Consider the following 16,002-nt stretch of genomic DNA (forward strand, 5'->3'; position numbering starts at 1 on the left):
TTAAATTTCTTTTTTTTGCCACCATTTTTCTTGTACATCACATTGTATAAACAAAAATCCATTAAATGAAAAAGCATTGTATAAACAAAAATCCACTAAATGAAAAAATATTTTTTTATAATACTTCTCCCCACGTTTTCTCGCCACTGGATAGTCATGGAGATGTTGATCTAACAGGTCAACACCCCCATTGTGTCGTCGTAGTCGACAATGACTTGTGGCTTTACAACCGACTTACCGGCGTGTGTTTGTGTGGTTACCATGGCAGGATTGTGGACTGTAGACAGTAAGCTACACTTCGCCATTTTATAACCTTGAGCTTACCTCTCTGATAAGCGATTGTCTCTCCCTTTCAATTTCTGTCTATGGATTGCTGGCGGAATCTCCCGTCTTATTGTGCGTACGGTCCCACAGGGCCGCCGTAAGCGGGCGTGCAAGGCGTGCACCGCACGCGGGCGGCACGTCCAGGGGGGGCGGCAAAGAGCCTTTCTGGCAAGCTCAGCGTAGGTAGTCGTAGTTAAACAGGGGGCGGCATAATCGGTATTGCACACGGGCGTTCAAACAGCTAGCGGCGCCCCTGCGGTCCCATAAAAATCCGTTTTGCACGTAATAAGATGATCCGCCAACTGTGGGGAAGAGTAAAATCTATCTGTTGTTAGACAATAGCCATTGCCTAACAACGAATCAGCTAATGTCAGTACAATCCGTGAACTGACTGGCATATTTTTCTATTTTTCATCTAACACAGACGACTTGCCGGTATAAATCAAAAATTTGTACAGGTATCCTGATGAGTACTCACATAAATTATAAAATTTCACACCAAAACGAGCACGTTTTTGAGGAATGTATTGTTTCCACGCAAGACGACCCTTGTATAACAATAAGCTCTCATCAATGGATATGTCTCTTTCCGGTATATAAAATCGCGAAAATTTTGAATTTAGATCTATAATTATCGGCCAAATTTTATGTAGTTTAGGATTGGGATGTGTGTCTGGGTTGTAGGTGTCATTGTTTATGAAATGTAAATTTTGTTTTATTTCCGTATATCTATTCTTTGAAATCACTCTGCCAAAAAACGGGGTATGTAATTTGGCGTCTTGCGTCCGATACATCCTCTCTCCACGGGGTTTTTAGAATGCCTTGTAAAATACGTATAGCTATGAATACAAAAAAATTCATCTGCAGTCAGTGGATTCACCGACTGCTTGATGATTGTGGCCGTTGCGATTGAAATCTGTTTATTTCCTCCACAATAAGATTGATCAGATTTCTATCGAAAAATAATCGAAAATATTCCATGGGTCCGACGTGTCCCCAACGTTTACCTTTACGCCAGGGTTTCCCACAAAAGGAAAACGCGGAGGAGCCAAAGGTGGATTATTCACATCTACTGGGCACCAGTTTCTTACATTTGATGTGGATGCCATATCCATTTCTTCTTCGCTAGTGTCCGAATCTGTCAGCCCACATGACCAGCTCTCCTCAAACCCACTTGACGATACAGGGGCATATTCCACTTCAGAATCAGAAGACATTCTGCCAACAAAGTAAATTATCTAAAATCCGTTCTTTTATAGGTGATTATGCAGTTTAAAGAATNTCTCTCATCCCTGAAATGTTAAGGGATTTTATACAAAGGGTGTTGGACTTGAATGTTAATTATTGTTTTGTACCGCTTTTCTTTTGCTTTTCCTTACTTTCTTTTTGTCTGTCGTTTTTATTATATTTTCTACCTCCTCTAGAAGCTCGTCTTTTGTAAGGCTTGCGTCTAGACTTATAGCTAAAATTTTTTCCCTGACGACTGTCTCATTCATTTGCTCTTTTATTCTCTCCTCTATACTTTTTTCTTTATCGTTGGTTCTGTCTGTTTTCCGCATTGTTTAGTTTTGTGTTTATGTTTATTGCATCTGTTTGTTCATTTGTATCTTGACCTATCACATATTGACTCATATTTTCTTTATTTATTTCATTATTATTGTTATTTTCTTTCGTATTATTATCTTTGTTCTCTATCTTATCTTCTATTATTTTATCCTGTTCTGTTTCTATTTCTTTTTCTTTTGTTGTTCTTTCTAGGCTTTTTTTGCGTTTTTTTTTCTTTATTTTTGTTCCTCCCTCCCATTCTATATATCTCGTTTAGGGATTGTTCGGGACATTGTTTGTCGGCTTCGTGTATTTTGTAGCAGCTGTAGCAGCACGGGCAGTCCCTCACCAGGTGGTGAGGACTTTTGCATCTGTGGCAGAGTTTCTGATTACACTCTTTGATTTCATGGGTCAAACTCCCACAGTGCCAACACTGCTTTTTTCTACCAATGTAATGAAGTTCTACTTTACTTCCTAACATGTTAACATAGTTCGGGAGTAGTTTCCTGGTCTTTATTAGGACTCTATATGTTCCCGTTTTGAATTTCCTATCTTTAATTGTGATGGTGTTAACTAGCACCTTGCTAACCTTCCCATATTCCGATAAAACACCCTTGACGACCTCCTTATCGGCCTCGTTAGGTACATATCTAACGGTGACCATCAGGAGGTCCTCATCAAGGCTTTCACACGTAACAAAAGAACTGCCTACCTTGATACTGTGCCCTATGAGTTTTTCTTTGGCGTCAGCAGTAGTTAGTCCTATCTCGATGATGTTATTTGGTTTAAAGCAGACTTGTTCTACTTCACCTATATTTCCAATTATTTTCTCGCATTCTGTGATGATTTCTTCTACTTGGACATTTCCACTGGTAGAGATCCTTATCGATCTACTGGTGGTGTAATGCTTTATTTTTTCATCCATCAGTTCGTCTTCTTGTCCCGTGGTTTCCACATTGTGTTGCTCTATTTCATTGTCTATAGTTGCAACTTGCGGTGAAGACGGCCGGAAGGGGCTGGAAGGTGTCGTATTGTCTACATCAGTGAAGACTTCTTCTTCCTGTCTATTGGAGAGGTGGACCACAAGGGGCGCCGATGTCGCGTGTGCGTAGGACCTGGACGTGCTGGGTGTATCCATCGTAATCCTGATAATCACTATACACACGAAAACACACACTCTTCCAAACGACGATGAACCCCGGGGTGTATAATCACCACTAGATAGAAGAAGCACACTGCACAAACACTAAGCAAAGGTAATCCAAAGAGGACTTGCTGTGAACACGGCAGAGCGTAGGGAGGTCGACCAGCTAAGATCAAATGAGAGGGGTGGTGGGAGGGAGACGAAGAAGAAGACTGGGAGGGATTCGGGTTACGAGTCCCAAAAAGGGGGGGGACGGGGGGGAAGGAAAAGGGGGGGGGGGNGTTCGTTTTCTACTTAGTCTCTCTATTTCCATCCCTTCCTCTCTCTCTTCTTGCGTCATTTCTTGTAGCTTCTCTTTCTGTTTCTTCTCATCTTCTATAATTTCCTGTTGCACTTCTTCCTCATCATTATTCTCTTCTTTTTTATCCTCTGCATTTTTCTCTTCCAATTTCGTTAATGTATTTTCTATTGTTTTGATTTCCTCTTCCTGTTGTTCTTCCTCATTTTCTTTTTGTTGTTGTTTTGTATCTGTTTTGATTTCCATCTGATTTTCCTTTTGTTCTGTATTTTCATTTTCCTGTTTCTTATCTGTTTCTTTTCTGTTTATTTTCTTAACAGTTTTTGGAAATCCTCTTTTTACAATTTCTGAGAAAGTTAACTTTCTGCACTCTCCTTTATGTTCTTTCAAACATTTTGGACATTTTATACAGTCTTTTATTAGATGTGTGCTTTCGCCGCATCTATGACATGTTTTTATTACACATTCCCTTGCTTTATGTTCAAAACTTCCACACTTTCTACACTGTTCTTTCATCCCAGGGTAGAAAGTTTGTATCTGCTTTCCAAAAATCTCAATAAAATTCGGCACTCTCTTCTTTGTTTCTATTATCACTGTAAATGTTCCATTTTTTATTTTCGGCTCCCCCGGATGATATTTGGGGTTTATTTTTATTACCTTTCCATAATTCATCATGACTTTCTTAATCAAAAATTCGTTATACTCTCCCGGAACATATTTGAGAGTTATGTTTAGCAGTTCAGCCTCTAAACTTTCTATTAAACATTTCTTTTCTTTAATCATTATCTCTTCTCCTATTAATATTTCCTTGTCTTCCATTGTTGTTAGTGTTATCTCCGCTATATTTCCTGGTCTGAAGCAGATTTGTTCTATAGCTCCAACCTTTCCTAACTTTGCACTCAACACATGCACTAATTTTCTTATCTCCACTCTTTCTTTCACATCTATTCTTACCGATCTAATTTTTCTATACATTTCCAATTTTTCAATCTGTTTTAATTCCTTCTCATATTCCCTTTGTCTATCCTCCTCTATTTCTAAATCTTCCTCCTCTTCATCCGATTCTTCCGATGATAAAACTAAGTCATTTTCTAAATTTTGCATTTCTTTTCCATTAATCTTATCTTTTCTCATTTTATTTTTCATTTTTCCTTCTAATTTGAGGTTTATTTCACCATTTTCCCCACTAGTTGATGGAATGGACTCTTCCATAATGAGTCATAACATCGAAACAAAGTTCGCGCCAAATGTGGGTTTTGTCGCCAAGGTAACGACCCGTTGCTAGGCAATTCGCGCCAAATGTGGGTTTCTTTGGTCCTATGTTAAGTATTAGCAATATTTAAAATTGCTATAACTTTTTTCCAGATTATCGAAACTCTTCCAAATTTCCAGAATAAATTACTGATAGTCTATACTTTATATTAGTTCAAAAGTTTTTTCAAAATACTTGAAAACGGGCTCGATCCTCTTATTTTTCTCCCGCTTTCGACCAATTTTAAATTACGATTAACTGTTTTAAATTTAACTAATTGACCCCTAAAAAGTTCATCCTTTACTCACTCATTACTTCTCTTTCCGATGATATATCCAATTTCACTATAACTATCACCACTCTCCGACTATCCAGTTCCAAAGTCTTCGAGTCTTTCGGCGACCGTAACTTTAAAAGTTACGGTCCCACACTTAAAATAAATACACCACTGTAATCCTTATTCTTCACCCTTTCCAATGATATATCACACTTTCCAAAAATATCACTAAAACCGCATAAAATCCAATCCGCAAACGGAGCTCCAAACGACGCGTCTGTTCCCGTCAAGATAAGAACAGATTTAAAAGCCATTTATTGATATAATAAGATATTTACAAGGATTGACCAATATGATTGGAGGTATGTATATACATGGGCACATAGCCAGCTAGTTGAGAAGTACATAGGGTTAAAATATGCAAGTTGTGTTGAGAGGCATTGCCTCAGACGCATAACATGGGCACATAGCCTGCTGGGTTGCCAATGTGGCAAGAACATACATAAGGAGTGGTACGCGGAAACAAGGGCACATAGCCTGGCAATGAACGCGACATAGGGTGTTAGTGTTGGTATCCAAGATGACTTGTATAGATGTCCCGACTCCATCGTATACAGTCGCTTACCATCAATTTGCGCATCAGCTTGGCGTAGTTTCTTCTGACGCCCAATCTCTGGAGGACTGCGTCGTTGGCTGTGTCGTATCCGCCTAGTGCTCCAACAATGAAGCCGTCGATGTATGTGTCGTAGCCTCTTCGTCGAAAGTGGGCAGCCAGGTCTTCGTACTTCTGTACCTTGTCCTCTCTAGCTCGGACGAAGGCATCGGCGCCGTTTTCAAATGGTGTCGCTACGTCTATGATGGTGGCCGTCTTTGGATTCTGGTTGAGGACGACGAGGTCTGGCCGGCAGTTATCTGGGAAGTCTGGTATGCGTTGATTAACATATACTGTGAGGCCTGAGTGGTCGAAGGTGTTGTTAAGGCGGTCCAGTATTGCATTGTGGCGTTTTGTGATTAGCCTGAAGTTGGGGGGGCAATGATTAATTACATGGGCCAGGGTTTCTCTTTGGCGCTGACACCTCCTGCAGGTCTGACTGGCGTTCCCAAATCTTCGCAGGCCGCGTAGGGGTACTACGCTGAGCCTGGCTCGATGTATGAACCGCCAGTCTGCGAACCTGGTGAAGTTGCCGTCTTGCAGGAAGTGGTTGCTGTTGGTGTTGCTGGCCGTAATTTTGTATGCCTTGCCTTGGTCAGGCTTGACAAGGAGGGAGTGGAGGAAGGTGGCTTTGACGGCAGAGCTGATGGTTTTCATGGCCGTGTTTGTGCTACGGATTGGAGCGTCGTTGATGGATGGAATAAGAGTGCCACTTCCGTTGGGATGCCACTCAATGTTGATACGCTTTTTTAAGCGTCTGGTGGCCATGCGGAGACGAGTCCAGGTCGATGGAATATCGTACGGGTCACAGCCAAATTCACTGTCCATGGAGCCGGCCAAGTACGTGCAAAGATCGGCTTCACTTGGCGGTCGCTTGATGCGTTTCTCAACTACTTGCTGCAAGGTCTTGGCAGCAATGGTGGCGACGACCGGATCTTTGGAGTGGAGGATGTTAATGGCGTGACTGACCTGGGCTACGTCCGCTAGGATGTTGCAAGGGGTGACATTGGCCCCTCCCTGAGCGTGCGGCATGTATACTATCTCAGGGCTCACACGCTGAGGTAAGTTTAACCACCGTTTGACATAGCGTTTAATGTGTTTGTCGAGCAGGCTTAGACTCTTCTTTTGGACCTTACCAAGAGTCAGGTGGAAAGTAAGCCTCGAAGTTAGAAAGGTATTTACGCAATCGATTTTTTGCCAAGGGGCAAGTCGAGAGCTGTCGATGCGCTTAATGTCGGTGAGAATTTGGTCGATGGTGGAGTTAGCAGAGGATCCCAGGGTGAAACCTGTAGGGATGCCCAAATGAAGATATGAATCGTCCTTGTTAAGACGAGGGATACTCGAGCTTTGGATGCAAAAATTGGGGCCTTCGGCGCAGCGGTATTTACTGGCCACGGAGAGGGTGGCGCATTTGGTTGGGTTGAAGGCGAGACCGCTGTGCTGGGCCCAGGAGGTAAGAAGGTCGAGTTGTTTTTGTAGCCCTTTTGCAGAACCGCTGATGACTGTAATATCATCTGCATAGGCTAAGGAAGATATGTCCAATCCGTGGAGGTGGTAGCCTTGCTGGAGGTTGCTGACGAGGCGAAGGGCTGGCTCAATAACCAAGTTAAAAAGAATGGGACTAAGAGGACAGCCCTGTTTGACGCCGGCTGCAACTAAGATGGGGTCGGTGAGCCCCGTGCTGCTGCGGATGTGGGTTTGACATCCCTCGAGAAGGCCTCGTACACATTCGATGGATGGTTCGCCTAAGCCGCACCACTTGAGACAAGTGTAGATGGTGGAATGGGGCACGGAGCCAAAGGCATTCCGAAGGTCTAGCCATGCTACGTGGCATTCAGAGTTTTTGCGGCGGGCGTTCTGTATTATGGACTGGAGTACAAAAGTATGTTCTGAGCACCCTTGAAAGGGCATGAAGCCTTTCTGCGCCGCAGAAATGATGTTGTTGGCTTCACACCAAGAAAGAAGGCGACTGGCAAGACAGGCGGAGTAAATTTTTCCTAAGGTGTTTGCCAGCGCAATGGGTCTCCAGTTGTTTACATCGTTGACATCTCCTTTCTTGTGTAGGAGAATAGTGGTGGATGTCTTCCACCCGCTTGGAACGAAGCCGATGCGTTGTACGGCGTTAAAGACAGCAGCTAAGATGTGGCCCTGCGGGTCCAGGCGTCGCCAGATGTAGTATCGGATCCCGTCCGGGCCAGGGGCTGTGTTGTGACATTTGGAGAGTCGTTTTGCGACCTCCGCAGGAGTGAAAGTACCCCGAAGGGGGTTGTTCGTTGACGGTTGGAGGGCGGGTGGAAGGATGTCGTCGAGAGGCTTCTGAGGCGTGTGGCATAGGCCATTGGTGTTGGAGAAGTGCTCTACCAAGGCGGAGCTGGAAATCTGGCAAAACCGGCTGGTTCCGCGAGTGATTTCCTCGAACGCCTTGTGCTTGTTAGCACGGTAGAGGCGTTGTATTCTGCATGCCTCGGCCACGTTGGGATTGTTGTGGCGGCCGCCATTACGAGAGCGAGGTGGCCTCGGGCGGCTAAAGCGAGGCTGTTGGCGATGATTTTGTGGGGTCATGCCACGGGCGAGGTTGGTGAGGTCCTCGATCATGGTCTCTAGCATGTCTTCGTCGACTGCGCAGTCGAAGCGATCGCGCCATGCAATAACCCATGAAGGGGGGTCAGGCGACGAATCGCTGGCTGGGGCAGGTTCGAGGGGTGGGCCAGGCAGGTGGTCGTCACAGAGGACGGGCGCTGGCAATGAGGGTGGAGGATCGTTGCTGGTGGTGATGGTGGCAGTAGGGTCGTTCGCCGGAGATGGAGATGCTAGAGAGACGGCGGTAACGACAGGACTGCTGGCCGAGGGACTGGTAGTGCTGGATGATTTGCGATGCCTGCGGCGTCTGGGTCTCCTTACAAGGGGCGGAGGTGAGGCATCGCTCTCGGCGTGAGCTGGTGACAGGTGCAGCGCTTGTGTGGCAGGTGACGGCGTGAGAGTGGTGGTAGGACAGGAGGTCGGGGGCTCCTGGGTGGCGGTAGGCCCTGGCTGCGAGGAGGGCAGCCGACGTGGGCTACTACGAGCCTCGCTACTGGTGGCGTTCTGGGAGGCCACATAGGTCTCGTCAAGACCGTAGCTTTTCTTACGTCGTCCATTGTTCCGGTCGATGGGGATCCTGCACCGCTGCTTGGGGTCCCTGCTGGATTGGACTGGGGACATAGACGGGAGTTGGCTAGAGCACTCCGTCGAGCGGGCCTGGTGGAGTTTAATTTCCTTTAGTTTCTCCGACTGCACATGGCAGATACGGCATTCGAAACTAAGGCTGCCGCCATGAACGCGGCGGAGATGACGTGATAGGCCCCCATGGTCCACATAATCCCGGTATACAGGAAGGCACGCCGGGCAGTGGTACGGTGGACGTAGTGGCACCAGAAGAGTGACATTGGCCAGCTCACTTACAGAGGCCATGTGATCGCAGTGTAGCACTGGAAAGTGAGAACGTAGGGGATGAAATGCCTCCTGGGGCGCAAGGCGGCCGACCAAGAAGAGGCAGGAAGGGGAAGAAAGTTGCGGAAAGGGTGCTCACGCAGAGCACCGACCCGTCGCCAAGCGGAGCTGGCGACGATAGTGAAAGTGTTGCCGGTCGAGCAGCGAATACACGGTGCGTTTAAACCGTGCAGGCCGCTCTTCCGACGGAAGAGAGAAGAGTAAAGGAAAGGGAAATTAGTAGCACCAAAAATATACTTACCACAGGGACTGGGGAGCAATGTAGGGCTCGTAATCCAGGCTGGGCATCAGTTTTGATGAAGAGCCATTAAGCTGATAAGAACAGATATAAAAAGCCTTTATTATAGATACTATGAAAAATGGTACAAATAAGTTATTTACAGATAGAGTTTAAACATAATTCACGACATGGGCATGTTATTGCCAACTTGGATTTACATTTGGTGATTTGGTCAGTATAGACAGAAGTACATGGGCATATTTGCCAGCAAGGTGGTTTTTACAAATATGTACAGAAAATGCAGTGATTACATGGGCTTTGTAGCCACAGGATCGCGATACAGAAGATGGTATAAGTAAACCGAGTACACGGGCATGATTGCCAACCAATAGACGCGTTACAAGTGTAGATGCAGTCGTAGAGTACCGATTACATGGGCATATTTGCCAACCACAGAGCAGTAGGGTAGAGAGTTCGCCGGGTACATGGGCACAGATACAGATACAGATACAGATACAGATATATTTTATTCAACACACTAGGTACAGCGTATACTGGGCGCCACATAGGTATAACCCAGTTTGATACAGTGAGAATAGTGACATGCTAGATATATAGTAATTGTTACAATTATTAGTGGATTAACAAGGAATTTGTCACAGATATATACAATTCATGATTATGTACAATAGTTAGTAGGATATAATAATATAAAGAAATTAAATTAAATAAGGTGTAATCAGTAATCATGACTTTTGAGGCCTTCGGACAATGTTTGTCATATCTGTGTGGCAATTCTTCAATAATATATCTGGTAGTTCCCAAACGCCAACTAATTTTGAGGCTTCTGAATTATGTTTCATTTAATATCTGTAAATGAAATTTATTATTCAATTATTTATATTTGGAAAATCTTAACTTCGAGAAGGTCTCATGAAAAAATTTAGTTTGTTTACAAGATAATTCCTCCCAGTTGAAATCTTGAAATTTTAATTTATGTAATATATTTGGGCTTCGTTTAATGGCACTTTAGCATTGTAAACTGGTACGAGTGCCCTACAACTACAGATTTTGTTGAGCTGAAAAATATAATGAAGAATGATTTTGCATGCCTCTTGAGATCGATAGAAATCCTCTATTCTAGCAACAATTTCGAACTCAGAAAACGCATTATGAAAGCTAAATCAATGGAAGAAGAGGTCCTCCGATTATGCAAAAATAACTCATTTTGTGGATAGCAAACAAAGAAAACGAATGGGAGATAGCTGCTAAGTAGGTGATTAATGATCAACAACCACTAAAGGTCATCCCTCTCTTTACTTANCAATGAATTTATATTATTTTCAATTAATTGAAGATTCCAATCTGCATAGGTTATAACAATATCATCTGCATACAATATAATATTTTTGGAAATGGTTCCTTTAATATCGTTTATATAAATATTAAAAAGCAACTATGCTAATTTACCTATGCTAATATACCCATGCTACCTAATATACCTATGCTAACTTATAATTACATATAAATAAATAATTGTGATTTACTGGCATTTCTTTTTCCTCTTTTCTCTTGTATGGGGCCCGCGTTAGTTCAAAAGTTTTCAAATACGGCTGTTACATAGAAAAGGGTTGCCCATCCCTGATTATACTAAATGATTAAGGATAAGAAGCACGTATCAACATATTAAAGTACAAACTTAATTTTATTTTATTTCATTCATTTAGAAAATATTACATTTACAGCAGAAGAGTAAATCTTATTTCAGATAGAAAATAGTTAAGAAAANTCAATCACTCCTTTGCCCCCTGTCTGACTTTGTCCATCTCTTTCCCTTTCTTCCACTGTTGACTTTATTTATGGACAGCCGTAATAAATTAGTCAATTAAAAATACATTCTGTAAACCATTATATTACTATTAAAAATATGTGATGGAAAAGAATAGTTATTTTATGATGAGATGAACTTTTATTACGATAAGCTATATCACAAATTTATGCAGTTTTAACAAAACACGTCTAAAGCAATTTGTTGCTGTTAAAATGTCATCACCAGTGACAAGCGTTGATGGGATAACGAATCTCACCGGAGTCATAACTGTTTTCTTCTGAAGAGACAGGATACCTACTTAGCATCAACAAACAACTTAATTAAAATTGGGAATTTCTACTTTTAATCTTCTATTTTAATTAAATTGTTTATTGGTAGTAAGTTTTAAAAATTGCGATGTAATATAACGTAAGAACTTGGAAATAAAGTATTAATATTCTAATTATATTTGGAAGAACAGAAAATGCTAAAAATATTATTAGATAAACTTATTATCTTAATGAGAAATTTCTGCATTAAATGTGTATATATGTATAATAAATTACTTTTTAATATCTAAATATNGCTCATTCTTTAGCATCTTCTATTTCATACTTGTTCTCAAGCATTTTGTAAAATGAATCCATCCGCAATTGCTGGGCCAAGCTCCGAAAAACAGCTACAGATGTCAGATATCAGTGAGTTGCTAGTTCATAGTAGCGAGAGCGGAAGTGATTTGTCCTCCCACGATGAAATAGAGGCGGGAGAAGAAGGACGACAAGAAGAGATACTAGGAATTGGATCATCTAGCGAAGACGAAGAGGAAACCTATTATCCGTTCGGAAGTGAGAAGTGGATACCACATGCAGAACCAAGAGAAGCTTTTTCCACTTTCGCAGAAGGTACGAATAAAAAGTAATTTCGAACAAGTCAAATATATATGTGTATACTGTTTATCACCACTTAGAACAAAAAGTGATGATATAAAGTTAAATATATTTTAAATATAATATTATAGAAAAATGTTAGTCAGAATATTATATATATATAAAACATTTTCTAAAATTTTAGAAGAGTTGCTCGTTGATTTCGGCGAGAAACCTAGTGCACTCCAGATATTTGAATATGTTTTCGATGATGAGCTAACTAAACATATCACTCATCAAACAAATTTGTTCGCCGAACAATCTACTCGCGAGAAAAGAAGATCATCTCTTATGAACGTAGAAGCAGAGACAAGGTATATATCAAATATAAAAAACTTATATAATTAATAAAATATTCAACTTATATTGTTTTATATAGGAATGGAATGAAACCAACGCGGAAGAAATCAAGTTTTTTTTTCGGCTTATTAATTTTACAAGGAATACTACAAAAACCTACCAATTCGTCATTCTTTTGTAGGCATCGCATCCTACAAACGCCCTTTTTTTCGAAAACATGACAGAAAATCGATTTTATCTACTGAGCTGACAGAAAGGAGCTGCCAGAAGACATTAAAAAAAAAAAAGAAATTGAAGAAAGGAGATTTCATCGCATTCTACAGAAAAAAGTTGATGACGTTGATGTGGCAGGATAAGAAGGAAGTATGTATGCTATCGACCGTACATGGTGCTGAAGTGGTCCCAATACAAACCAAAAGTAAGTCTATTCAGATAGTAATTTTATATTAGCCGAGTTTTAAAATCTGTTTATTTTTGAATTGTAAGGTGGAGAAGAAAAATTAAAACCACTTGTCTGTGTGGAGTACAGTAAAGGAATGGGAGGAATCGATCTAGCGGACCAGTGTATCTCATACTCGATTGCGAGGACTCGCCTAAAAAAATATCACAAAATGTTTTGTCACCTGCTGGACATTACAATCTTCAATTCTTTTATCCTGTATAAAAAGTGTGGAGGTAAATATGTTTGCATTTTAATCGCTTTTATGCGTTATATGTTGTAATATGATGAAATTCAGTATATATTTACATATTTCAATACATATAATTTTACAGGAACGCTTACTCAACTTGTGGGATAACTTACGGAGAAGTACATCGGTGGAGTTACGAAAGCAGTCCCTACAAGAAAACACATGCAGGAAATTACCCCAAACAGAGGCATTTTCTGAGAGAGAATTCACCGACAAGTACGAAAAAACATTCAACAAGAAGATGCATCGTTTGTATCAAAAAAGGATCTAGAAAAGAATCAATATATTCCTGTAAACAGTGTGGCGTTCCCGTGTGTAGATCCTTGCATGGAAATTTATCATACGAAAAAAATTTCTGGTATATACTGTACATATGCTTTTGTCAAGTTATTTTTTTCTACACTATTATATAAACAGTAAATGTTAATTAATAAACGAAATTTTTGAACTCAATTATTGTTTTTATTTTTATTTATTCCTATTACTTACTTGTTACAGATATTTATTTTATTTGATTTATTAATTTCTTGTTTACAGTACGTTTTTTTCTATTTCATCTTTTGAATTTCAAATTAAAGTCCGTTTTGGCAAGATCATTTATTGCATAATTCGCACTATTTTGCATATAAAATGCGTGTTTTCGACATATTAGTAAATTAGTTTATGCTTGTATTTTCAGTCTTGCAATTTTTTTTCGGATCAGTTTACAGACCTGCTTCAGGCCTGTAAATTGGCCGAAAATGTTTGTTCTGTGATTAAAATCATTGCTGGAAAAATACAAATACTGTTTTTTTTTTTATTGTGAAATCTCGGGTATTAGAAAAATTTTTTGAGTCGGCTACTCTTGGGCTACTTTTTAGAAAATTTTTGGCTACAAAAGCTAAAAACATCTGGCCCTCTGTCATACTCAAGATAAAAAAAATTGGCACTTAAGCAGTTTGACATCCCTGGTCTAAGGTCCATTCGTATCGTTTATTCGACAAGCCAGTAAAAACCGTGTTTCTCAACGGGGGCGATATCGCCCCCATGTGGGTGTTTTCCATGTTGTGGGGACAATTAGTAACAATTTATATTTTGGGGGCGAAAAACAATTTTCTGGGCGATATAGTAAAACATTATATTAAGAATAATTAGATATTTTATTCGTTATATCGTACAATAATTAAACAAATAACATACTAGTCACTAGTCTATTTAATGCAGTACGAATTTGGCGTTAGCCTTGTTTCTCGACATCGGAATTTTGTAGTGAAGGGGCGACGATTCGTTAGAGGTTGAGAAACACTGGCATACATCATAATACCCTACTCACGATACTTTCGATTCGTCACTTTTTCGTCGTAGATTTCCCATTTTACAATTACGTGACTCATAGCCTGGTGATAACGGAGAAGAGAGACAGATATGTCAGTATAAGTCACAGTTATGATTTCACAGATTCGAGACAGCTTGGTAGCCCGAATGGTTCCAGGCTTTCGCCCGTGCACGCTAAGTGACTTTCATTACAAGCATTTAGCTTTCCGAAGTCTATAAAAACAATTGTTTGGCATTGACGGCCGCGAATTTCGCGCCAATAAGCTGCCTTGACTTGTTCGATTATGTTATCAACTCAATTTCGTATTCATTTTCACATTTTCACTTCGCGGTCCTTCTCTGTTACACGTGTAGGTCATTTCATTGTTATCCACATTTGATATCATCACTTATCACATACTGCCATGACGCTCTTGTCTGTCCGTTTCAACTGTCAAGAATTAACGCGATTGGCGAAGCGTAGTGACAGCGGGCCAATAGAGAGCAGTTTCCTTGCCATAATGCGGTTTGCGCGCCAATTTTCGTACGTGCGTTAATCAAGCTGAATAGTATGACCGAATATACTATTCGTTGCAACACTAATAATTATATATTGTTCATGTTGTTAACAATTCAATTATTTTTTGTTAATTGTTTTTTAACACAATTATTATGTGTACAACTTTTCTTGTATTGTATCAATAAATTTGTTTTGTAATAAATAGCCTTTTTACTATTTGGAAATTTGTTGAGTAGCGACTTTTCAAAATATCTGGCGAAATCAACTACTTTTATTTTAAAACGTAGCGACATTTATTTAAGAACGGTTCTAAGCTTATCCCATAAACATCATTTTGCACCAAATTTTGTAAAGTGTGACATGGTTTTACCGTTCTCGTTTTCTGTCGAAGTTCGCTTGGATAAACCTTCACTACATGGATCGACATATTTTGTGTTGTTTTTAAGGGATAAAAAGTGAAATGCTTACTGTGAATTTAGAACTAGTTTCACAATATGCTACTTTATAGAAAGAAAAGTTGAAAAATATTAAAGTAGTTTTAAAATAGCTAAAGTAACTAGTCATTTTAGAGATTGTGATTTGAAGTACAGTATATACTGAATTTTAAAGTTGCACTGATTGAGGAAAAAAAATGCCGAATAGTTTCCCCTAGCAAATATTAAGTCCTATAATTAGCTGTGAGTGAGAGGAGGTTTTAGTCTGGAAGCCTGTATTTTCTCAAACTTTCCTAAGTATCCTTTCCAAAATAGCCTATGGGGTAATGTTATCCAGACAATATTGTAGTTGCGTATGTCATGTGGGTAATGAATTTATAATTAATGCAAACAATAACGTTTTTTTAGGCTGTATACTTATGCTTATTACAGAACGTTCAATTACCAATAATAATAGGACTTTAAGTCTCCCTATGCTTTATGAGATGGAATTACGAATAAAATAATCATATAGTATTAATTTTTTATGGAAAAATTCATTTTTAAGCAAGGTGACTATCCGTAAATTTAATTTATTTTCACTTTTAACTAATAATTTCCAACAAAACATTTATAATTATGAGCAGAAAACACAAGTATTGTACCGGTGTATGACAAATCGTACTGTTTAAACTTTATGACTATATTATATTACTCGCTACATTCCATTTTATTAATATTTAAAGTGACAACGTCGACGGTACGATAAACAAATGATAAACGTGCTATTTTACTCTTCGCATCGGGCTTAATTAAAGGCTGACGTTGCGTATGAAAAAAATCATTC

General features: G+C 40.1%; 4 protein-coding genes across 4 annotated transcripts; 1 reads left to right on the forward strand and 3 right to left on the reverse strand.

The window, feature by feature from the left end:
- Positions 1–2,035: 2,035 nt before the first annotated feature.
- On the reverse strand, positions 2,036–3,007 carry LOC111626428. The gene has a single exon (XM_023369799.1). The coding sequence runs from the start codon at positions 3,005–3,007 to the stop codon at positions 2,036–2,038; it is 972 nt and encodes a 323-aa protein (XP_023225567.1).
- A 178-nt stretch (positions 3,008–3,185) lies between these two features.
- LOC111626429 (nucleoporin GLE1-like) lies at positions 3,186–4,415 on the reverse strand. Its single transcript, XM_023369800.1, has one exon. It carries the CDS (start codon positions 4,413–4,415, stop codon positions 3,186–3,188), a length of 1,230 nt encoding a protein of 409 aa, XP_023225568.1.
- Positions 4,416–5,402: 987 nt separating this feature from the next.
- LOC111626430 lies at positions 5,403–8,942 on the reverse strand. Its single transcript, XM_023369801.1, has one exon. It carries the CDS (start codon positions 8,940–8,942, stop codon positions 5,403–5,405), a length of 3,540 nt encoding a protein of 1,179 aa, XP_023225569.1.
- Positions 8,943–11,648: 2,706 nt separating this feature from the next.
- LOC111626431 lies at positions 11,649–13,200 on the forward strand. The gene is made up of 4 exons (XM_023369802.1): positions 11,649–11,913; positions 12,083–12,251; positions 12,589–12,655; positions 13,012–13,200. Exons 1-4 carry the CDS (start codon positions 11,649–11,651, stop codon positions 13,198–13,200), a joined length of 690 nt encoding a protein of 229 aa, XP_023225570.1.
- Positions 13,201–16,002: the final 2,802 nt, after the last annotated feature.

This window comes from Centruroides sculpturatus, unplaced genomic scaffold (genome assembly GCF_000671375.1).
Source record: "Centruroides sculpturatus isolate CEXI.00-Female unplaced genomic scaffold, Cexi_2.0 scaffold111, whole genome shotgun sequence".
Classification (NCBI taxonomy): domain Eukaryota; kingdom Metazoa; phylum Arthropoda; class Arachnida; order Scorpiones; family Buthidae; genus Centruroides; species Centruroides sculpturatus.